At 43.6% G+C, this 25,192-nt stretch overlaps 1 protein-coding gene across 1 annotated transcript in view; it reads left to right on the forward strand.

Moving 5' to 3' along the window:
* The first annotated feature begins 1,187 nt into the window (after positions 1-1,187).
* The window catches only part of LOC137370228 (eukaryotic translation initiation factor 3 subunit E), a 145,158-nt gene continuing 121,153 nt past the window's right edge, over positions 1,188-25,192 (forward strand). Inside the window, exons 1-3 of the mRNA XM_068032587.1 lie at positions 1,188-1,307; positions 5,233-5,350; positions 14,746-14,863. Coding sequence (XP_067888688.1) covers positions 1,218-1,307; positions 5,233-5,350; positions 14,746-14,863 — 326 coding nt within the window. The 5' untranslated portion in view covers positions 1,188-1,217. The remainder of the gene's footprint in view (positions 1,308-5,232; positions 5,351-14,745; positions 14,864-25,192) is intronic.

A 25,192-nucleotide genomic window follows, 5' to 3' on the forward strand; every position in this document is an offset into this window, starting at 1 on the left:
CTAACAAATCTCCCCCCCAGGATATTGGTACCCCTCTGGTTCAGGTGAAGACCATCCTGTTTGTAGAGGTCCCACCTACCCCAGAAAGAGCCCCAATTATCCAGGAAACCAAAACCCTCCCTCCTACACCATCCCTGCAGCCACGTGTTCAACTCCTCTCTCTCCCTATTCCTCTCTTCGCTAGCACGTGGCACAGGCAACAACCCAGAGATAACAACTCTGGTTGTTCTCGCTCTAAGCTTCCACCCTAGCTCCCTGAATTTCTGCCTTAAATCCCCATCTCTCTTCCTACCTATGTCGTTGGTGCCTATGTGGACCACGACTTGGGGGTGCTCCCCCTCCCCCTTAAGGATCCCAAAAACACGATCGGAGACATCACGTACCCTGGCACCTGGGAGGCAACACACCAACCGTGAGTCTCTCTCGTTCCCACAGAACCTCCTATCTGTTCCCCTAACTATGGAGTCCCCAATGACTAATGCTCTGCTCCTCTTCCCTTTTCCCTTCTGAGCAACAGGGACAGACTCTGTGCCAGAGACCTGCACCCCATTGCTTACCCCTGGTAAGTCGTCCCCCCCAACAGTATCCAAAACGGTATACCTGTTGTTGAGGGAAACGGCCATGACTTTGTCTGTCCCTATCTCGGTAATCTCCTCCAGGCCTGCAACCCTCAGAGATCTCTGCGCCCTTCTAATTCATGAGCATCTCCAATTTCAATCTCTCTACCATTGGCGGCCATGCCTTCAACTGCCTAGACCTTAAGCTCTGGAAATCCTTCTCTAAACCTCTCTGCCTCTCTTTCATCCTTTAAGTTGCTCCTTAAAATCTACCTCTTTGACCAATCTTTTGGTCACCTGTCCTAATATCTCCTTATGTGGCTCAGTGTCTGATAACGGTCCAGTGTCTTTTACCCTGTTAAAGGTGCTACATAAATACAAGCCGCTGTTGAGTGGAGAACGGTTGAACGGCCCCTGCACATGCTGAATGATCTGAAGCTTTGCAAAAGAAGCAGCTGGTTTGATTGACAGGGAGGGAGGGCGGGGCCAGATTGATGGGCGGGGGCCTGGCCGATGGGCGGTGGCTGCAGTAGTGGGCGGGGCCTGGACCGCCAGGCGGGGGCGGGGCCGGAGTGATGGGCGGGGTCTGCGTCCTGCGTCCGGTCGTTCAGAAGCGTATGTTAATAAAGTTGCGGCGGTTTGAATTCCTTTCTTGCCAAGATGGCGGTGTATGATCTGACGATGCGGATCGCTAATTTCTTGGATCGGCACTTGGTCTTTCCGCTGCTCGAGTTCCTGTCTGTTAAAGAGGTAAAGGCAGGGCCCTTCACCCCGCGCACAGCCGCCAACGGGAACCGACATCGAAGCCAACCCCGAGCCCTCTCAGCGCCCCACACGTGAAGTAGGCCCGAGCCTGGGCCTGGAGTGAGTGCCACCCGTCGCCGGCTCTGAGCGGTGCCTTGGACTGAGCTTCTGCTCCCTCACCGAGACCGGTCCGTCCAGGAGGGACTGTTCCAATTTTCTTCCTGGGAGCCCCGTGCTGGAGGGAAGTCTAGGAGACATTTCTCCCCCCTCCTCCCCTTACCTCTCAATTTGCTTGGGCCTCAACAGTTTACAATCCATATCAATGATTTAAAGAGACCAAGCTGCGGATAGTGTGTTAGTTTAGTTTAGATACAACGCTGAAACAGGCCCTTCGGCCCACCGAGTCTGTGCCGACCATCAACCACGCATATATACTAATCCCATATTCCTACCACATCCCCACCTGTCCCTATATTTCCCTACCACCTACCTATACTAGGGGCAATTTATAATGGCCAATTTACCTACCAACCTGCAAGTCTTTTGGCTTGTGGGAGGAACCCGGAGCACCCGGAGGAAACCCACGCAGACACAGGGAGAACTTGCAAACTCCACACAGGCAGTACCCAGAATTGAACCCAGGTCGCTGGAGCTGTGAGGCTGCGGTGCTAACCACTGCGCCACTGTGAAAGCAAGTTGTAAGGGGATGCAAAGAAGCCACAAAGGGATATAGACTAGTTAAGTGTTGGGGCAAGAAGGTGGTAGTTGTAATATAATGTGAGGAAATCTGAAATTTTCCACTTTGAAAGAATGATTTGCATTTATATTGTGCCATTCATGATCTCCATATGTCTCAAAGCACTTGATAGCCAATGAAGTACTTATAAAGTGTAGTCTCTGTTGTAATGTGGGAAATACAGCAGCAAATTTTGCACTACCCTTTTCGGCAGCACGTTCTAGTTATTACCACTCCCTGTGTGAAAAAAAAAGTCTTCCTTACATCCCCCTGTATCTCTTGTCAAAACCTTAAATCTGTGTCCCCTAGTCCTTGTACTATCAGCTAATGGGAACAGCTTTTCTTTGTCTACCTTACCAAAACCCGTCATGATCTTGCACACCTCTGTGCTACTTGTGGCTTTGTTGGTAGCACTCGTACTGCTGAGTGACCAGGCTTTGGGTTCAAGGCCCACTTCAGGACCTGAGCACAAAAATAAAGATTAGGAGGTGCTGTTTTTCAGATGAGGTATTAAACCAAGGCCCCATCTACCTGGTTGGGTGGATGTAAAAGATTCCATCGCACAATTTTGAAGAGCGGCAGATGAGTTATCCCTGGTGTATTGGCCAGTATTTATCCTTTAAACGATATCACAAAAAAAGCATATCTGGTCATTAGCACATTGCATTTGTGGGACCTTGCTGTGTGCAAAATTGGCTGCTGCGATTCCTACATTACAACAGTCACTCCACTTCAAGTACTGCGTACCGACCGAGGTGGGAGGATTGCACTGTCTTTTCTAGTTCCACTCCTCCGCAGGTTACAACATATATTTTAAATGTTTACCCAGTTACTGGTACGGTCAATCATGTACTCTACTCTTTATCCCAGAATAAATTATACCCCCCAGCTTTCTTTAATGAACAACAAAATTATCAGTTTATTATAAAAACAAGCCTTTTTAAAATTCTTTCATGGGCTGTGGGCGTCACTTGCAAGGCCAGCATTTGTTACCCATCTCTAATTGCCTTTGATAACTGAGTGGCTTGTTAGGTCATTTCAGGGGGCAGTTAAGAGTCAACCACATTACTGTGGGTCCAAAGTCACATGCCAGACCAAGTGAGGATGGCAGATTTCCTTTCTTAAACAGCATTAGTAAACTTATTCAGTAGCGAAGCAAAGCATTAACACACAGATTGAAATATGAAAGTTTCTTTTTTTAAATACCTCACACAATCACTCACTCACTCACACACGCGCGCACACACACACACACACACACACACACACACACACACACTGGAGAAAAAAAATAAATAAATTGTCTCTGCAGAGGTCTTTGACAAAAAAAGACAAAAAATCTTTGGCCAAATACTTGCTAATGCTTGAGAAAAAAGAGAAGATATACAAGGATGTCAGTTGTCCCTTTTGGTCTGCCGTCTGGGTACATGGAGATGGGTCACTGGGATCTTTTCAGGAGCAGTTCATTCTGGAGATGTCGAGAATTAGTCTGGTCGGCTTTCCAGGAGAAATGTGACATCAGGGGTTCGGTTATCACACTCAGGATTCACTGGGTTTATTTCAAAGAAGTAGAGAAAGAGGATCTGACACTCTGGGTTTCTCAGGGTCTATTAGAGAGGTGCAGGAAAGATGAGCTGGGGGGTTTCTTTTCAGCAGGCTGCAAGACCAACTGCTTTTCAACACTGTCCACACCCCAACTGAACCAAAACAATATCTCAGAAGCGAAACCAATTCCTGACCCTCATATATCTTGACATGTCACTTCTCTGTAAACATCTTCCCCAAGTCACCAAAATCTCTGTTGTTTATTGATCTTAAGGCATGTGATATCTAGTAAAAGTTTGTTTTCAAACAAGACCTCTGTGTCCTTTCAACAAAAAACAAAGCCCAGCATCTATGAAATCTTCAGCCTTCCAAAATGAATCCATTCCACAATTTAAATATGAAACCTTAAAAAAAAACAAAAAATGGAAGCACTTTCATAACAACTGCATTGGCTGTAAGGGCTTTGAGACGTCTGGTGGTTGTGAACTGCACAGTATAAATGCAAGTCCTTTTTTCTTTTTTCTATCCAATCTCCCTTCATTCTTGAAGGTGCCAGGGTAAGTTGATAGGGCAGTTTGTGTGTGAGAGAGACTTGGTTTTGTAAATAGGAGCATTGAATATAAAAGCAAAGAAGTCATACTAAACCTTTACAAATCACTGGTTCAGCCTCAACTGTAGTATTGTGTACTTTTCTGGGCACTACCCTTTGCGAAGAAGGCCAAGGCTCTGGAGAGGGCAGAGAGGAGGTTTACCAGGCTGATAGCAGAGACGAGGGACTTCAGTTACGTGGGGAAGCTGGGATTGTTGCTCTTGGAGCTGAGAAGACCTAATAATTCAAAATTTTGAAGGGGTTTGATAGAGCAGGTAGGGAGAGTCTGTTTCCTCTGGCAAATGGATCGATAACCAGAAGTCAGAGATTTGAAATAATTGGTGTAAAAACTAGAGGGGAAATAAGAGGTGTACAAGATCATGATAAGATAGACTAAGAAACATTCTGTGAAGGCAAAGTACAGATCAATTATATTAACATTAAGCCTTGTATCTCATTTGTTTTCACTCCGAGGGAGCGTATAATCCAAGGTATATAAAAATAATTATTCTCATTGCTTTGCACTCTGCTGAAGTCACTACTGCAGTTGTGCAGTTCCACAGGTTTCCAACAGACCTCACCACATGCTCATTGATCATGTGTGAACCCGAGGCAATGTTTGATAGCATGCTGTGTGACCACAGGAAAGATCTCACCCAAGCCTGTGCTGTCTCCCAACCTATGTCCAAACAACAGGGAGCAGGGATCACTGCCTCGCTGTCAGGAGTGGGATGTGTAGTTGATTTATTCTCTCTCTTTGTTTGAGACATTTCAGTTAATCCAGCATTGACAACTAGCTTTCTGCTGCACCTGAGGATTACTTCACACACTCTTATCATGGTCCAACAGGGGAGTTAATGATCAAATTTACTCTTGTGTATAATTTCTGGGCCGATAAATTCTGGATCCCGTGCTCGAGCTGTGTTCTGAGCAGAACTGGCCACAGTACTCTATTTGTGGTTTGATCAGAACTGGGCACAGAGCTCGAGTTGTGTTCTGACCACAGTACCAGGTGAAGTTTGAAGAATTCTGTACTAACATTTGACACATTTTGATTTCAGATTTACAATGAAAAGGAACTTCTCCAAGGGAAACTGGATCTTCTCAGTGACACAAACATGGTTGACTTTGCTATGGATGTGTACAAGAACTTGTATCCTGATAAAGAAATTCCACAAGGTGAGTTGTATGCAATAGATTGAGATGATTTCAGGATTTAGAATGTCAAATCTTCACAATTCGCAAGCAGCAGAGACCTGCCCTGTAGAAATATACTTGTGTGGATCTATAACTTTTATTCCAGTAGCGTTGCATTTGGGTTAGATATGTGCTTCTGTCTTAATTGCTTTACAGCTTAAAAAACTTTACAGCTGTGCATTGATTTAGCCACGGTACAACCACGTCAGCATGGTGAATGGAATATATTTTAATGTCTACTTATTTAATGCGATGTTATAGACTGCTGGAATGCCTCTTGCATCAGTTGCAGCAGCTACTTTCTAACCCTAGGAGGAAAAGGAAGAATGGAAGAGACAGGCTGGAGAGGGAAGCTGTACTTTGACAAGCTTTGTAGTTGACCGTAACTGAGGAATAGAGTGTCCAGAGGTACCGATGCAGATGTGTGCAAGTCATCAGGCAGTCCAAAGGCATATGCCAATCGTTCAGGTTCCTTTGCCCTCAATAAACTGTTGGTTAATGATGCCCATGAAATTTATGTCAACATCGTCCTCCACCCCTGACATTTTTCACATACCTTGTGGGATAACTGCCTGCAAAGCTGGCTTTTGGAGTTCCATACTTTTGCCTTGTAACCCCTTTATATCCCATATTAGAATTACTGCGGAGAATAGATACATAAAGGATACAGCAAACGTTTCACTTGCTCAAGCAGTTGAAGCATCAGTCAGTCTGGAGATGGTTTGGAGTGTGAGTTGCCTAAATTATTTCCAGTCGTGGTGGTGGCCTGAATACCACAGAACCTTGCATTTTCACGGGGTCACTCAGTAACCTTACTGTAGATGATGAGAGATTAAACCTTGCATCATGTGGTGAAGAGCCAGAATTGGTATTGTGAGGTGAAAATCTCAGTCACTTCACAAGTCTGTTCCACCATTCCATTAGATAATGGTTGATCTGTATCGCAACTTCATTTTGTCCACCTTTGCTCCATATCCCTTGATACTCTTAACACAAATCTTATCAATTTCATTGGAGGATTCCCCATTCATTCCTTCAATGATACAGGCTTGTTCTTCAAAGAACTTGAAGATGAGTCCAGATTGGATAATCATCGAGCTGTTTGCAAATATGTTTAACAGTAATGAAAGGAAGTTATACTCGTTGACCTTTGTACCTGTCTGCTGCTCCACAACTGGTTCTGCTCTGAAATTTCCCCACAACCCTGCTTTAGTTGCACTGTTGGTGCTCGTTGTGAGGTAATAGGGCTGTGGATTGTTTTAGTTCAGGAGCCACAATTTCCCTATTGCTACCTAGAAGAGTTGTGTTTGCGGATTGATATGGGGTATATTTTGCTGTTTGGAAATCAAGACGCATTGACGGAGGGAGGAACATAATGGATTAGGAATATAACAGTTATCTCCTTAACCACATTTGCTGTTAAGATAACTTGTTAATTCTGTTTAATTATATGCAAGTGGAGGGCTCTAATTAGGGTCTTACTTGAGTATATATAATGTTACGACCAAGGCGGGAGGAGTGAAAATTTATTCTAGTTCCACTTCTACATGGGTCACAACATGTATCTAAATTTTCTCTGACTTACTGATACGGTCAATCATAGACTCTATTTTTATCCCAGAATAAAACACACCGACCAGGTTTCTTTAATAAACAACAATTATCAGTTTATTATAAAACAAGTCTTAACCAGTAATGAATTAAAGCAGAACACACAGATTGAAATATTAAAGTTCCCTTTTTACCTTGGCCCCTTTCTTTCTCTCTCTCTTTCTCACACACAAACACACACATACATATACACTGGTTAACCAGAAAAATAAAGGGGTATTACAAAAAAAAAAGACAAAAGAACACTTAGAATCATAGAAGGTTTAAGGCACAGAAAGAGGCCACTTGGACCATCATGGCTGAAAAACCATCCATCTATTCTAATCCCAACTTCCAGCATTTGGTCTGTAGCCCTGCAGATTACGGCACTTGAGGTGCATATCCAGACTCCTTTTGAATGAATTGAGGGTCTCTGCCTCAACTGCCTTTTCCGGCAGTGAGTTCCAGACCCCACCATCCTCTGGGTGAAAAAGTTTTACCTCATCTCCCCTCTAATATTTCTACCAATCATTTAAAATCTATGCCCCCTCATCACTGACTTTTCTGCTAAAGTGAATTGACCCTTCACCTCCACACTATCCAGGCCCCTCACAAATTTGTACATCTCAATCAAATCTCCTATTCCAAGGAGAACAACCCCAGCCTTTCCAATCTTTCTAGCTGCATTTTTCCAGTTCTAGCAACATCCTCATAAATCTCCTTTGCACCCTTTCTAATGCAATTACATCCTTTCTGTAATGAGGTGACCAGAACTGCACACAGTACTTATGTTGTGGCCTAACCAATGAGTTATACAGTTCTAGCATAACCTCCCTGCTCTTATATTCTATACCTTGGCTAATAAAAGAAAGGATTCCATATGCCGCCTTAACCACCTTATTGACCTGACCTGCTACCTTCAGGGATCTGTGGACATTTGCTCCAAGGTCCCTCACTTCCTCTACACTTCTCAGTATTTTCCCATTTATCGTGTATTCCTTTGCCTTGTTTGACCTCCCCAAATGCATCACCTCACAGTTCTCCGGGTTGAATTCCATTTGTCACTTTTCTGCCCATCTGACCAGAGCATCAATATCCTCTTGCAGCCTACAGCTATCCTCGCTATCTACCACACGGCCAATCATTGTGTTGTCTGCAGACTTCTTGATCATGCCCCCTACATTTATGTCCAAATCATTAATATATACCACAAAAAGCAGGGGACCCAGTATTGAGCCCTGTGGAACATCACTGGAAACAGCCCTCCAGTCGCTAAGACATCCGTCAACAATTACCCTTTGTTTCCTGCCACTGAGCCAATTTTGTATCCATCTTGCTGCATTTCCCTGGATCCCATGGGATTTTATTTTTTTAACCAGTCTGCCATGTGGGACCTTGTCAAAAGCCTTGCTAAAATCCATATAGACCACATTAACTGCACTACCCTCATCTATCTTCCTTGTTACTTCTTCGAAAAATTCAATCGTTGGTCAAACAAGATCTTCTCTTGTCATTGATTAACCTGTGTCTTTCTAAGTGACAGTTTATCCTGTGCCTCAGAATAGATTCCAATAATTTGGCTACTACTGAGGCTAGACTGACTGGCCTGTCTATCCTTTGCTCCCTTTTTAAACAGAGGTACAACATTTGCAGTTCTCCAATCCTCTGGCACCACACCTGTATCCAGTGAGGACTCTCTTGCTTCTTTTTACAGCCTAGGGTACATTTCATCTGGCCCTGGTGATTTATCAACTTTCAAGGCTGCTAGTCCCATTAATACCTCCTCTCTATGTTTATCACATCTAATACTTCACACTCCTTCTCCTTAACTACAATATCTGTATTGTCCCCCTCTTTTGTGAAGACAGACGCAAGGTGTTCATTAAGAACCATAGCAACATCTTCCGCCCCTACACATAGGTTACCTTTTTGGCCTTTTATGGGCCCTACTCTCTCCTTAGTTATCCTCTTGCACTTAATGTATTGATAAATCATCTTTGGGTTCAACTTGGTTTCGCTTGCCAATATTCTTTCATGCCCGCTCTTTGCTTTCCTAATTTCTTTTTTGATTTCACCCCTTCAGTCAGAAACAGGGGAATTTATTATGGGGAATAAAGAAATGGCTGACCAACTAAATGCATACTTTAGTTCTGTCTTCACAAAGGATGACACAAATATCATACCAGAAATGTTGGGGAACACAGGGCTTAGTGAGAGAGAGGAACTGAAAGAAATCAGTATTAGTAGAGAAATGGTGTTGGGGAAATTGATGGGATTGAGGGCCGATAAATCCCCAGGGCCTGATGGTATGCATCCCAGAGTACGTAAGGAAGTGGCCCTAGAAATAGTGGATGCGTTGGTGGTCATCTTCCAAGATTCTATAGACTCTGGAACAGTTCCTACAGATTGGAGAGTAGCTAATATAACCCCACTATTTAAAAAAGGAGGTAGAGAGAAAACAGGGAATTATAGACCAGTCAGCCTGACGTCGGTAGTGGGGAAAATCCTAGAGTCCATTATCAAAGATTTTATAGCAGAGCATTTAGAGAACAGTGGTAGAATTGGGCAGAGTCAGCATGGATTTACGAAAGGGAAATCATGCTTTACAAATCTACTAGAATTCTTCGAGGATGTAACTAGTAGAGTTGATGAGGGGGAGCCAGTGGATGTGGTTTATTTGGACTTTCAGAAGGCTTTTGACATAGTCCCACATTAGAGATTAGCGTGTAAAATTAAAACACATGGGGTTGGGGGGTAGTGTATTGCGATGGATAGAAAATTGGTTGGCAGACAGGAAACAAAGAATAGGGATAAATGGGTCTTTTTTTGAATGGCAGGCAATGACTAGTGGGGTACCGCAGGGATCGGTGCTCGACCCCAGCTATTCACAATATACGTTCATGATTTAGATGAGGGAACTAAATGTAATATCTCCAAATTTGCAGATGACACAAAACTGGGTGGGAGGGTGAGTTGTGAAGAAGATGCAGAGAGGCTTCAGGGTGATTTGGGCAAGTTGAGTGAGTGGGCTAATGCATGGCAGATGCAGTATAATGTGGATAAATGTGAAGTTATCCACTTTGGTAGCAAAAGCAGGAAGGCAGATTATTATCTGAATGGCTATAAACTGAGAGAGGGGTATATGCAGTGAGACCTGGGTGTTCTCGTACACCAGTCGCTGAAGGTAAGCATGCAGGTGCAACAGGCAGTAAAAAAGGCAAATGGTATGTTGGCCTTCATAGTGAGAGGATTAGAGCACAGACTCAGGGATGTCTTCCTGCAATTTTACAGGGCCTTGGTGAGGCCACACCTGGAATATTGTGTGCAGATTTGGTCTCCTTATCTGAGGAAGGATGTTCTTGCTATAGAGAGAGTGCAGTGAAGGTTTACCAGGCTGAGTTCTGGGATGGTGGGACTGACGTATGAGGAGAGATTGAGTCGGTTAGGATTATATTCGCTGGAGTTCAGAAGAGTGAGGGGGGATCTCATAGAAACCTATAAAATTCTAACAGGACTTGACAGGGTAGATGCAGGAAGGATGTTCCTGATGGTGTGGGAGTCCAGAACCAGGGGTCATAGTCTAAGGATATGGGGTAAACCTTTCAGGACTGAGATGAGGAGAAATTTCTTCACGCAGAGAGTGGTGAGCCTGTGGAATTTGCTACCACAGAAAGCAGTTGAGGCCAAAACATTGTATGTTTGCAAGAAGGACCTCTCTTGTGTCTAAAGGGATCAAAGGGTATGGGGTGAAAGCAGGAACAGGCTACTGAGTTGGATGATCAGCCATGATCATAATGAATGGCAGAGCAGGCTCGAAGGGCCAGATGGCCTACTCCTCCTATTTTCTATGTTTCTGTGTTTCCGCTTTCTATACTCCTCTTGGCTTTCTGTAGTATTGAGTTCTCGGTATGGGACATAAGCTTTCCTTTTCTGCCTCATCTTACCCTGTAGGCTCCTTGACGTCCATGGGGCTCTAGATTTGGCCATCTCATCCTTTTTCTTTGCGGGAACATGTTTACTCTGAACCCCTTGAATCTCCCCTTTGAATGTCTACTCTTCAAGTAGTTGTTTCCAGTCCACTTTTGCTAAATCACTCCTCAGTTTAGTAAAATTGGCCTTTCCCCAATTAAGAACTCGAACTCCTGTTCTATCTCTGTCCTTTTCCATAATTATGTTAAAATGGACTGAATTTTGATCACTACCACCAAAATGCTTTCCCACTGCCACCCCTTCCATCTGCTCAGTTTTATTTCCTAAAACTAAGTCTAAAATGGCGCCGTCTCTTGTTGGACTTGCTACATACTAGGCACAAACGTTCTCCTGAATGCACCTCAAGAATTCTGCTCCCTCAATTCCTTTTACACTAAAACTATCCCAGTTAATATTGGGGTCGTTAAAATCCCCTACTTTTACTGCCCTATTCTTGCATTTCTCAGATTTGCCTACATATTTGCTCTTCTATCTCCCTCTGACTGTTTGGGGGTCTGTAGTACACTCCCAGCAGTGTGATTGCCCTTTTTTTGTTCCTTCGCTCGATCCATATGGTCTCATTTGATGAACCTTCCAACATATCATCCTTCCTCACAGCTGTAATAGTTCCCTTGACCAAAATCGCCACTCCCCCTCCTTTCTTATTCCCCTTTCTATTGCATCAGAAAACCCTGTAATTGGGAACGTTGAACTTCCTGTCCCTCCTTAAGCCATGTTTCTGTAATAGATATGATATCATATTGCCACAATGTCCATCTGTAGCCTCAGCTCATCTGCTTTAGTTGCTATACTTGGGTTAAATGCTTGCTAATTCTTGAAGAAAGAGAAGATATGGAAACATGTCCTTTGTTTTGGTTTGGCTTCCCAAATGCGTATAGATGGCTGTCACTGGGATCTTTGTAGAACAGTTCTTTTCAGGCAACGTTGAAGATCTGTTTGGGTAGGCTTCCAGGAAATGCAGCAACAGAGGTTTTAGGCACAAGCCTTACAGGAGGAATGCAGCCACAGTTTCAGTCTGCTTTTTAAACTTGTTTTTCATCTCGAGAGATGGAAAGCTGGCAGACTTTTGCCAAACTGCTGAAACAGACTGAGTTGGGGTGATTTGTTCTTCTTGTCAAGCTTTCTCCAACTATCTTTTCAAACCATTGTCCATCTCAAAACTCACTGTCCAAAGCAAAACCATAAACAATGTCAAAAGAGACAAGCCTCCAGACCTGTATAAAACTTGACCTGTCACATCTCTATATACATCTTCCTCTGGTCAAAGACAACCCCTGCTGGGTAATTATTTGAAAACAGGTGCTTTCCAGTAACTAAAAGCAAAATACTGCCAATGCTGGAAATCTGAAATAAAAACAGTAAGTGCTGAAATTACTCAGCAGGTCTAGCAGCATCTGTGGAGAGAGAAACAGAGTTAACGTTTCAGGTCACTGAGTTCTGATGAAAGGTCACTGATCTGAAACTTTAAATTTGCATCTCTCTCCACAAATGCTGTCAGGCCTGCTGAACCTTCCAGTAACTGTTTGCTTTCAAAGCCAGACCTCTCAGTGACCCAGCTCTAAAATACGAGTCCTCAAAAATTATTTAAAAATATAGAAGAACATGTAACAATAAGGACACACTTACTGAAATTGGGTGAAGGTTTGAGTGAGGAACTGCATGTTTGTAATTTTTTTACTGTGTAAAATAAAAGAATTGCTCCAGCATAATCCATCAACAACAAGCTTTCTGGAAAGAAAGAGCGTTTTTGTAGCAACTTTCACCACCTCTGGATGTTGCAAAGCACTTTAGAGCCAATGAAGTACTGTTGAAGTGTAGTCACTGTTGTAATGTAGGGAACGCAACAGCCAGTTTTCACACAGCAAGCTTCCACAAACAGCAATGTGATAACGACCAGATAATCTGTTTTTAGGTTTTGATCGAGGGATGAATATTAGGCAGGATACCAGAGGTAACTCCCCTGCTCTTAAACAGTGCCACCCAAGATCTGTAGATATCGAGGGAGATCTATCTTGAATTTCTCTGCTGTCGTGGTGACCTTGGAATACATTCTACGCACAGTGAGGAAGATCCTCTCCAGCATCCGTGGTGGAGCTCCCACATTGGATTTGTTTTCACTCCTGACCCAAATCTTCCAAAGCTGAAGAGCTGTGCGGCATTCCCCTGTGGTTCTTCTGGCCTGGTGTTCCAATACCGCTTACTCTGTGGTTTTCATGTCACTGAATGTGGACATTTGCCAGATTTTAATTTTTGGAGGCTGTGGTTGAGAGCTGAACAGCACCCTTCACAGCCATGCCTTCTGTTGTGTGGGTTTACAGAGATGAATTCCAGTTCCAGTGGTGGACTGCATCTGCCTCCAAGAAGCACATAATGGTTTTGTTGTTTTCCCTTTTCTGATCATTTTGGCAGTCAGGTCTGCAGAGCATTGGCTTGTAGAGATCAAGGTCCTGATGTCCAGTTTGTTTTAGTCTTTAATTCTCATCATTGCTGCTTCCTGAAGATTGAAAGGCTTAAAAGTATTCAGCATAAAATGTCTTGGTAAATGTGGATAATCAGTGCCAGAAACCTGTTCAAAGCAGATAATCTAAATGCCTTTTTATTTATTTCAGAAGCAATAAAAAGTATGAGTGGTAGTCTGTGCACTTACAGATGCTGCAAACAGCTTTAAGCATGATTAATTTCACACTTAACATGAATTGATTACACTGCTACAGAAGCACAGTAATGAAATATTTCTGTATTCCAAGCTGCAGTGAAGAACAGCATTAGTCACCCATGTGAGGAAGTGCCAGTTTGTAGATGTATAGCCTTGATGCTTCCTCACAGGGAAGGAGGGATCTTTTATAATGTTGAGCACAAGGTAGATCGAAAAATAGTACATGTTTTGAAGGAAAAGTAATTCTGGCTGGCTCACCATCATTTGCCTCTTCATGCCCAGGGATTGCAATTGAATCCTTTTAATTATTAACTACAAAAATGGAAGACAGACTTGCATTTTTATTGTGCCTTTTGTGACCTTAGGACGTCCCAAGCACTTTACAGCCAATGACGTACTTTTTGAAGTTTAGTTGTTATAACGTCGGAAAAGCAGCAGCCAATTTGCATACAGCAAGCTCCCACGAACAGCAATGTGATAACCCAGATGATCTATTTTAGACAGCTCCCCTACTCTCCATTGAAAAGTTCCACAGGATCTTTTGTATCCACCTGAGAGGGTAGACGGGGCCTCAGTTTAATGTCTCACATGAACAGCGGCATCTCTGGTGCAGCACTGCATCAGTACCACACTGGGAGTGCCAACTTAGATCATGTGCTCAGGTCTCTGAAGCGGGAGTTGAACCCACAACTTTCTGACCGCAAGCATCAGTGCTACCCACTGAGCCATGGCTAAGTTCTATCAGTCAGCAGATTGTAGTGGCAATTGGCATGTTCTGAGAGCCTTGCAAGTGACTGGGAGAGACTTAAGGCAGACATCAATTGATGCCTGTGTACTAACTTGAAGAGACAAATGCTGAATCTCTGGAGCTGGGAAAGTAATGTGCAACATTCATATTCTCCTTTAACTTACCAAAACTGTAGCAGATTTATTTTTGAGGCGAGAGGGTGGGGTGTTGGGAGGAGAGCAGAACTTCACCTAGAAAGTACTTTCCTTTCTACGCCCCACTTTGCAACAGTTTGTGCCTAATCTTTATAAAGAATCCAAGAGAAATTGAAAGCCCATGCTAATTTGAAGATTTTCCTTTTACAAATGCACACCTGTGACCATTTAAGTGAAATGGATCTGTTTGAATTCTTAGCCCTGAGAGAGAAGCGCACAACCGTAGTTGCTCAACTGAAACAGCTCCAGTCTGAAACCGAACCAATTGTGAAGATATTCGAGGATCCAGAAACTACAAGGCAAATGCAATCAACCAGGTAGGCAGACGCGAGACCACATTACATACATGTAACTCGAAGCGCAGTCACATTCCGTTATTTATCTTGGAGTCATTTGTGTCTAGAAATGTAGATAACCTATGTGCCAGTTGTTTGATGTGGTTTTAAACACACATCACATTGCTGAAAGGGGAGCACTATGATGAGCTGCTGCACTTGTGATCTCTGGTTGGGTGTTGTCCTACTTGACACTTTGGAGAGCCATGACTTATTTGTATATTCTTGGCATTTAGTATAAGATACTTGGGAATGAAAGCTGGAACACAGAATTGATTATAGGTTTAGAAAATGTTTTCCTGATTGTGTGCTGCATTCTATATTTACCCTTTGTGTGGTAGATTTATGTATGTATATTGCAAACCCAAATGTGCAAATGATACCACTCACTCAATTAACTCTTTCAGTACCACAAATGGATTTTATCTTTCTAGGTGTGGTTGGATTTTGGGGGCTCCTGATGGGCGTACAGCTGCTTGGCGCTACCACACTTGACGTGTTCTTGTATGCTGACTGCGTGATGCATTTTTGTTGGAACAGGTTCAGTTTATGTGCACTTGTTGTTAAGGCTAGTAAAAGTGGACTTCTGACTGATTACCGAGGCATGTTGAATCAATACCACCTATTCATTTTACTGAGCATGTAATGTAAAACAGCGATATAGCTACAGGTTTCTTGTCTATAAATGGCCACAGTCTGTACAATGGTCGTCCTGCAGTTTCATAGAGTCGTACAGCATAGAAACAGGCCATTCGGCCCACCGCATCCATGCCGACCATAATGCCTATCTATACTAATCCCACCTGCCTGCATTACTTCCATATCCCTCTATTCCTTGCTCATTTAAGTACCTGTCCAGATGCCTCTTAAATGGTGCTACTGCCTCCTCCTCCATTCAGTACACTTTTTTGTTTAAAAGAAATAAGCCCCTATTTGCTCCTTGCGTCCCATTATAGTCTATTCAATGGAATTTTGGTGAATTTTTTTTTGTTCTTCAGTTAAATGAGTTGGCTTAAATAACGATATTAGAACTAATCTTTGTGAGAAGCAGTGTAGTTATAGCAATGAATTTCAATTAGGGTCATGGAGTCATTAAGGCATAGAAGGAAAGCATTTGGCCCATTGAGTCCATGCTGGCTCTTTGTAGAGCCATCCAGTCAGCCCCATTCCCCTGCTTGATTCCTGTAGCCCTGCATGTTTATTTCCCTCAAGTGTCCATCCAATTTCCTTTTGAAAGCATTGATTGTCTCCGCTTCCACCCCCTGCGTGGGCAGCGAGTTCCAGGTTATTACCACTCGGTGTGTAAAAAAGAAACTTATTTCTCACATCCCCTCTGCATCTCTCGCCCAAAATCTTCAATTTGTGTCCCCTTGTTCTTATAACATCAGTTAAGGGGAACAGTTTTTCTTTGTCTACCTTATCTAAATATATCATCATCTTGTACACCTCTATCAAATCTCTCCTCAATCTTCTTTGCTCCAAGGAGAACAACCTCAGCTTCTCCAACCTAACCTTGTCGCCAAAATCCCTTATTTCTGGAACCATTCTGGTAAATCTTCTCAAGAACCCTCACGTCCTTCCTAAAGTGTGGTAACAGGAACTGGATGCAATACTCTAGTTGTACATAACATAAGAACTAGGAGCAGGAGTAAGCCGTTCTGCCTTTGTAGCCTGCTCCACCATTCAATACGATCTTGGCTGATCTGATTGTGGCCTTAAATCCACTTTTCTGCCTGCCCCTCATAACCGTTGACTTCCTTGTCAGTCAAAAATCTGTCTAATTCAGCCTTGAGTATATTCAATGACAGCCTCCACTGCTGTCAGGGAAAGAGAATGCCAAATACTGATGACATTCAGAGAAGAAATTCCTCCTCATCTCCTTAAATGGGGGACCCCTTATTTTGAAACTGTTCTAGTTCTAAATTTCCTCCATAGGGGAAACATCCTTTCAGCAATTTCCCTGTTAAACCCCCCTCAGAATCTTATACGTTTCAATAAGATCACTTCTCGTTCTTCTAAACTCTGATGAGTATAGGCCCAACCTGCTTAACCTTTCCTCATAAGATAACCCCTTCATCCCAGGAATCAGCCTTGTGAACCTAACCAGAGCTTTATAAAGATTCAGTATAATTTCACTGCTTTTGCACTCAATATTTATGAAGCCCAAGATCCCATATGCTTTGCTAATTACTCTCGCAATATGTCCTGCCACCTTCAAAGATCTATGCACATGAACCCCCAGGTCCCTGTGTCCCTGCACATTCTTTGGAACTGTGCCCTTAGGTCTGTATTGCCACTCCCTATCCCGTCTGCCAAAATGCATCATCTCACACTTTTCTGTATTAAGTTCCATCTGCCTCTTGTCTGCCCATTATGCTAACCTATCTGTGTCCTGTTACAGTCAATTCATATCATCCTCATAGCTTGCCACACTTCCAAGTTTGATATCATCAAATTTTGAAATTTTACTCTGTTCCAATATCCAAGTCATTTTTATATATAATCAAAACATATATTTAGGAAATAATTTCAATGTTGAATTGATATCCTGGGGTTTTTGCATAAGGTCCGTTAAGGATTGGAGCAGTTTCAGAGCTTGGAAGTTACGCCTGTGGTTATTCAGTTTATCTGAAGGTAATTAAATTGATATCCACGCAACTCTAAACATTGTTGGAACTAATGAGCTGAAATTTGTTCTGTTATTCCATCTTTGATGTTCTGGCTCAGTGTTATTTGCTGTCTCCTACAATGCCCTGCCCCACCACCCCACACCCAAATTTGGTTTCCACACTATAATAACCCTCTGTTTTTAGGCTACTCGGAAACTAGTACATGACAGTAACTTTGCTTACATATTTTGCCCTTCCTGTGTGAGCATGCTGAGAAATGGGGTGGGGGGGGGGGGGATGCAAATATGTAGCTTACCACTTCTTGAAGTCACAAACTCAGAGCTGCACCCTGCATTGAAACTAATTCCTTTAAGCTTCATTTAATCTGAGTTCAAGCTGTGTTATTAGTTCTCCTGTTGCTCATCTTGTGTAATCTTGCTGGAAAAGATTCGTAACTGCAGAACTTTTAAGTTAATTGGCAAACAAACCAGTGGTGGCAAGATGAGGAACATTCTTTTTAAACGCAGCGAGTTGTTACAATCTGGAATGCACAGACTGAGGGTGTTGGAAGCAGATTCAATAGTAACTTTCAAAAGGCAATTAGATATATATTTGAAAAAGAAACATTTTCAGTGATGTGGGAAAACAGCATGGGCGAGAGACTATATACCTCTTTCAAAGAGCCGGCACAGGCATGATGGGCCGAATGGTTGCATCCTCTGTTAAGATTTTATGGCAAATTGTGATAGATTCTACATCTGCTTGCAAGCTGCTAAAAATGTGAACTGTTCTTAAGGAGCTGTTGTCATTTTTGCATTATTTTCACCTGAACCCAGAAGGAGTGAGTGGGGTTAGAGCCTTCATATGTACATATTTGTTGTTAAAACCTGGGTGACAGAGTAGTTAATTTGAGTTACTCAAGCGAAATAGCTCTATTTATCACATTTAAAACATGTGCTTTTTCTATAAAATAACTTACTAATCTCCATCTGAATAGTGTTTCACATGCGGATAGTTTCTCCTTCAATTGTCTGCTCTTTACTTGCAACCCTGTGCATTAATTGATGTTTCCAATTGAATATTGCTACTAAATGATTTTAGCATGTAGATGAATGGCACAAAAATGTATATGTAATTTATATAATTATATTTATTGTAATTTTAGTGATAATTTAAAGAGAGTATTTTATTGAAGTCCTGGCTGTGTGAGGTACCAACAGATTGTAGAGCTTAAGGGGATCAAATGAGAGGCTTTGGTTATATGTTTGCAGATCAAAGTTGAAGGACAGACTCTGTCTAAGGTGTCATTAATAGATTAGACAAGCCACATCAACTGCAGGGCACTGAGCAGCCCAGAGTGTTTTCTCTGTGAGGAATCACAATTAGAGCTAAAGGTTGAGTTAGAATGAGGGGACACAGACAAATGGGTCTTGTTCTGACTTGTTCAGAAGTAATTGAAGATGTTAGTCTTGTGTTTTTTGAAAAAAGTCCAGGGATTGTGCAGTGACTTTGACCAGCTGGCGACTTTCCTGCTTTCCCCGCTACCTGTGGCTGGTGGAATAAGTAAGTCTGTCATATTTGAGAAGTTTCTTTTCATTGTATGCACAGTTAGGATTCTGTTGACATGTCTGGTTGGTGGTAGGCTGAGAGGTGAAGCCAGCGACTTCCCAGTGTGGTGAGATTCTGTTCTCAGTATCTTCAGAGGAAACAGCGAAGGTTGGGAAATGCAATGTGAGTCATCCTATCCCATGTGTATGTGTCCAGCAGTGGCCCTGGGAGTTGGGTGACTTCTTGCAGAAGATGCTTTAGGTTTCATACTTGTTTCGCGGTTGACATTTGACCATGGTTGTGGAAAAATTGACCGTGCGGTTCTTTTCGGCTGTAGGTGAATTTAGGAAATCGGTAAAATGGAAATATAATGGGATAACAGTGGATTCTAAAACTGACAATGAAACAATCAGGGACAAGTGTGACGTGAAAAGGGCAAAAATGTCAGGGTGGTGGGATGAAATGAATAAAACTAATAACACAGTAAGTGCATCAGAAAGCAATATTTCTCTCAAAGTAGAGGGCATCTAGGGCCCTGCTGACCGGTACCTTCAACATTAAAAACAGAATCAAGAGCTAGTGACTAAGGGAGTAAACCCAACAAACTCTGGAGTGGAGTCCCATTAGGCAGTTGGTGTTTCCCTCAAGTTAGCACCTTCTGGTAACTCCTGCAGCCAAATAGGCCCCAGACGTTTAGGCTTTCGTCTTTCCTCTGGACATCAGCCTATGATGTCGAAGGTGGGGGGCGGGGTGCAGATGCTCGGCATCTCTGCACCTTTTAAATCCATGCCTCGGCTACGCAGCAAACAAAGAAAAATAACCTTCCGGCTTGTTAGCTGGAATTTGAGGATTATGTGCTCTGGAATGAACAAGGACCCACACTCCACAGCTGGTATACACAAGACAGCCCTGATCAACTGTGAGCTACACAAGTTTGGTGTCGACATTGCCACTCTACAAAAAAACAGATTAGCCGATACAAGCTCTATTCGAGAGACTAACTACACCTTCTGTTGGCATGGAAAGAGTGCTGAAGATCGCTGTGAGCATGGTGTAGGCTTCGGAGCAAGCAACCGGCTGACAGTCAATCGAACCACCAGTAGCAACCTTGGTGTGCCTCATCTCCCTGAGGTTATCATCCAATGGAGGCACAGTCAATATCATATATGTCTACGCATTAACTCTGATTGCCAGTATCTCAGATAAAGAGCATTTCTGTGACTCCCTAGGTGACATTTGGGGGAACACCCAAATGGTGAGAGGCTATTAATTTTGGATGACTTCCAACGCATCTATTGGGGCAGACAGCGATTCATGGCCAGCATGCCTCAGTCGTCATGGACAGGCAAGATCAACAATAACGGACAACGCCTTCTTGAGCATTGTGTCCTGAATGAACTCTGCATCACCAACACCTTCTTCCAGGGCAAACATAGGGCGGCGCAGTGGTTAGCACTGCAGCCTCACAGCTTCAGCAACCCAGGTTCAGTTCTGGGTACTGCCTGTGCGGAGTTTGCAAGTTCTCTCTGTGACCGCGTGGGTTTCCACCGGGTGCTCTGGTTTCCTCCCACAGCCAAAGACTTGCAGGTTGATAGGTAAATTGGCCATTGTAAATTGCCCCTAGTGTAGGTAGGTGGTAGGAGAATTGAGGGAAGGTGGGGATGTGGTAGGGAATATGGGATTAAATGTAGGATTAGTATAAATGGGTTGTTGTTGGTCAGCACAGACTCGGTGGGCCGAAGGGCCTGTTTCAGTGCTGTATCTCTCTATGACTTTATGACATCACCACAAGGTATCATGGCGTCACCCAAGGTCTGGACGTTGGCACCAACTAGACTTAGTCATCTTGAGGAGGCGCGATCTGTCCAGTGTTGTTCATACCAGCCCCTACCATAGCGCAGCTTACGATACTGTCCACTCTCTTACCAGCAGCAGAGTGAAGATGCACCCCGAAAGTGCCACAGCTCCACACGCGACGGCTGGTCATGCATCAACATCCCTTGCATAAGCAATGATGCCAAATACCAGCACTTTGCACTGTGGCTAGAATGCTTGCTACCCACCAAAACCTTAATGGGAAGCACAGATGCTGTCATTGATGAAGCTTAGATGTCAGTAAGCTCAATCATCTATGAAGCAGCAGAAGCATCAATTGGTAAAGGTGGAACCCGCTATAAGGACTGGTTTCAGACCTCCTCAGCTATGATGATATATCTTGGTACAAAAAAGAAAACCTACCTGATGTACTACATAAACCCAACAGTCAAGACATTGCAAGACCTGAAAAGTAGCCAAGACAGCCATACAAAAGATAGGGAAATACTGTGCAAACAAAACTGGATCAACTTATGTCAAGAGATCCAAACTACACGTGACAAAGGAAATCTGAGATATTTGCAAAGGAATCAAGTGCCATCACCAAAGTTGCTCCTCTGAAGTCGGCAGATGGTGAAGTACTTACCGACAGAAGTAAACAGATGTCCCGCTGAGCTGAACACGACTGCGAGCAGTACTCCTGTGAGTCGGACATCTCCCAGTCCGCACTGATGCTCTCCCGCAACTTCCTTTCATGGATGAGTTAGATGAAGAATCCTGATCACTGGAGCTCGAGAAGGCCATAGACCACCTCGCGAGCAGGGCACCGGGCAAGGACGGAATTCCAGCCAAACTGCTCAAGCACCTTTATGACCTTCTCCTTCTCTATTGGAAAGTAGGCTCTGTTCCACAGGAGATGCGTGATGCCAAGATCATCTCACTATACAAAAACAATGGCGACAGAGGAGACTGCAACAACTACAGGAGCATCTCGCTTCTTAGTGTCACAGGGAAGACCTTTGCTATGGTCATACTTAAAAGATTCCATTTACTTGCAGATAGAATGTACCCAGAAGCACAGTGGGGTTTCCGTGCCGGCAGATCTACTGTGATCTTCGCTGTACATAGTGACAAGAGAAGTGTAGGGAACAGAGTACACCCCTTTACTGTACTTTTGTAGATCTTGCTAAGGCAGTCGACACCGTCAGTAGAGCAGGACTCTACAGGATTTTGGAAAAAGTGGCTGTCTACTGAAGCTCATCAGTCTTATCCGCTCCTTCCATACAACATGCACTGTACAGTTTGGCTCCACTTCTGACTGCAGTTTTGGAGTGAAGAATGAAGTGAAACAGGGCTGTGTCCTAGCCTCCACTCTATTTGGTATCTCCTTCTCCATGCTTCCTGACCTTTGCCTTCCCTGCAGATGTGGAAGGAGTCTACTTTCACACTAGGTCAGATGGCAAGCTCTATAATCCATCAAGGCTGAATTGCGAAGACAAAAAACACATCATGTCCTGATCAGAGAATTCCTCTCCGCTGATATGCTCACACGGAAACACAGCTACAAAGACCCCTGGACTGTCTCTCCCATGCCTGTAACTTGGTCTCCTTGACTATAAGTGTCAAGAAAATCATGGTCATGGGACAAGGTGTTGCATCGCCACCCCTGATCACAATAAATAATATCCCACTGGAGATGGTTAGTAAATTCTGCCACCTTGGGTCCAAGGCTGTCAGACAATATGTCCCTTGATGTAGAGCTTGACACATGCATAGGGAACACAGCTACCACCTTTGGCCAACTTGCAAAATGCGCATGGGATAATGCCAAGCTGACCTTCAGGACCAAGTGGATGGTTTATAAAGCCTGTGTTCTGAGCACCTTGCTGTATGGCTGTGAAACATGGGCGACTTACAACTATCAGGAAAAGAAGCTCAATAATTTCCATCTTCACTCTCTGTGGTGCATTATGGGTATATGCTGGCAGAACAAAATCACAAATGTGGCAGTCCTCTCAAAGGCAGAGCTCCCAAATGTGTTGGCACTAATCAAACAAAGGCGGCTTCGGTGGATCGGACATGGCTGCAGGATGGAAGACGGTTGCATATCCAAGGACCTTCTGTACGGTGAGGTGGTTGGGGCCAGATGATCAGTAGGGCGCCCAAAGCTCTGCTTCAAGGATGCTTGCAAGCGTGACATGAAGGTCCTAAATGTTGAAGATCGCACCTGGGAGTCACTAGCTGACAAAAGAGGGAAATGGCGACACATCATGTGGACTGGTGTGCACTATCACGGTGATCAGTGGCTACAGCAGCTTGGCAACAGGCCCCAATGCCGAAAACAACAACTGTTTCATTTGGCAGCTGCACTTGTGGCAGTACCTGCCTCTCAAGGATTGGCCTTCACAGCCATCAGAAAAGGTACACTCAGAGAAGCCACCCCACCTAAATGGATTGTTTGCTGTTTGTCCATCATCTTTCATAGATGGATGGATGCCAACACAACTCCACAGACTCTCAGAAGGCTGCGTATCATTGAAAATTTCACGACTGAGAGCGATAGCTTTTTGTTTGCTAAGGGTATCAATGATAAATGGAGTTGAGGTACAGACCAGTGGGACAGGCTTGAGGAGCTGATTTCACTCCCAAATGGCTTAGCTCTAATTAAGATTTTTTTTGTTGTTTGTTCGTGGGATGTTAGCATCACTGACGAGGCCAGTATTTGTTGCCAGGATTTTGATCCAGCAATGATGAATGAATGAGGATATAGTTCCAAGTCAGGATGTTGGTGGCTTTGAGGGGAGCTTGCAGGTTGTGGTGTTCCCATGTGTCTGCTGCCTTTGTCTTTCTAGGAGGTAAAGGTTTTAGGTTTGGAAGGTGTTGTCATAGGAGCCTTGGCAGTGCAGCTTGTGCCTCTTCTTCTGAATCCCCCCACCACAGGAGATGGTTTCTCTCTACTAAACTATTGAATCTCTTTATCATTTTGTACACCGTGATTCGATCACCCCGCAACCCTCAAAACTGAAGCTAATACAACCCGTTCATGCAACCTGTCCTCGTAATTTAACCCTTGAGGCTCGGGTTTCATGCTGTTGATTCTGTGCCTTACACCTTCAATTTATCCTTCCTGAGGTGCCGAAAACTGTGCGAAGTATTCCAGATGGGCCCTGATCAAGGCTCTGTACAACTGCTGCATAACATCCTCCCCTTTGTATTCCAACTACCACCTTGAGATAAAGACCTACATTGCATTTAGCCCTTTTGAATGCTTTTCATATCTGTGCGCCAGCTTTCAGTGATTGTGTACATGGACACCTGAATCCCTTTGCTTCCCCACAGCTTCTCATTTCTATGCATTTAAAGCCAAATATTCCAATTTGTCATTTTTGGATACAAAGTGGATGACCTCACTCTTGTCCACATTAAACACCCATCTGCCATAGTTTTATCTAGTCACTCAATCTGTCTTGTCCCTTTGTAACCTCCTGATCCCATCCAAGCAACTTGGGGAGACAATGGCGTAGTGGTAATGTCACTGGACTAGTAATCCAGAGCCCAGGTTAAAGCTCTGGGCACATGGATTCAAATCCCACCACAACAGATGGTGAAATTTGAATTCAATTAATTCTAGTCTAATGATGACCATGAAAACATTGTTGATTGTTGTAAAAACCCATCTGGTTCACTGATGTCCTTTAGGGAAGGAAATCTGTGTCCTTATCTGGTCTGGCCGACATGTGACTTCAGACTCGCAGCAATGTGGTTAACTCTTAAAATGCCCTCTGAAATGGCCTAGCGAGCTACACCGTTCAAGGGCAATAAATGCTGGCCTAGTCAGTGATGTCCACATCCCACAAACGAATAAAAAAAAAACTTAACTGTGCCTCCCAATTTAGTGTCATCTGCAATTTTGGGTATACCGCCCCTCTATTCCTCCTCCAAAATATAAAAGCTAAGGCCCCAGTACAGAGCACTGGGAAACACCACTTGTCACATCCTGTCAATCAGAATACATTCCCTTTATTTTGGTCTGTCTCCTACCTACCAAACTGTTACCATCACACCTCACAAGGTTTCCTCCAATTCAGTGCACTGACAAGTGTATTGCCAGAGCCCTTTCTAGGTGTGACACATTCCTGCATCAGATTGATCAGCTGACCTTTAATGCGCTCGCATCAATGTTTTATGCGCTTTCCATTTTATTTGGCTGTAACTGGTTCTACCGACACTAGAAGTGAAGTTTTGTGAAAGTTGCTCCCACCTCTTAAAATAGACCATGGGAGCCAGGAAAGGAATAAAGCTGAGGAAGAGATATTCAAACTAGAGAAGGACTGTGTAA

Source organism: Heterodontus francisci, chromosome 5 (genome assembly GCF_036365525.1).
Source record: "Heterodontus francisci isolate sHetFra1 chromosome 5, sHetFra1.hap1, whole genome shotgun sequence".
Classification (NCBI taxonomy): Eukaryota; Metazoa; Chordata; class Chondrichthyes; order Heterodontiformes; family Heterodontidae; genus Heterodontus; species Heterodontus francisci.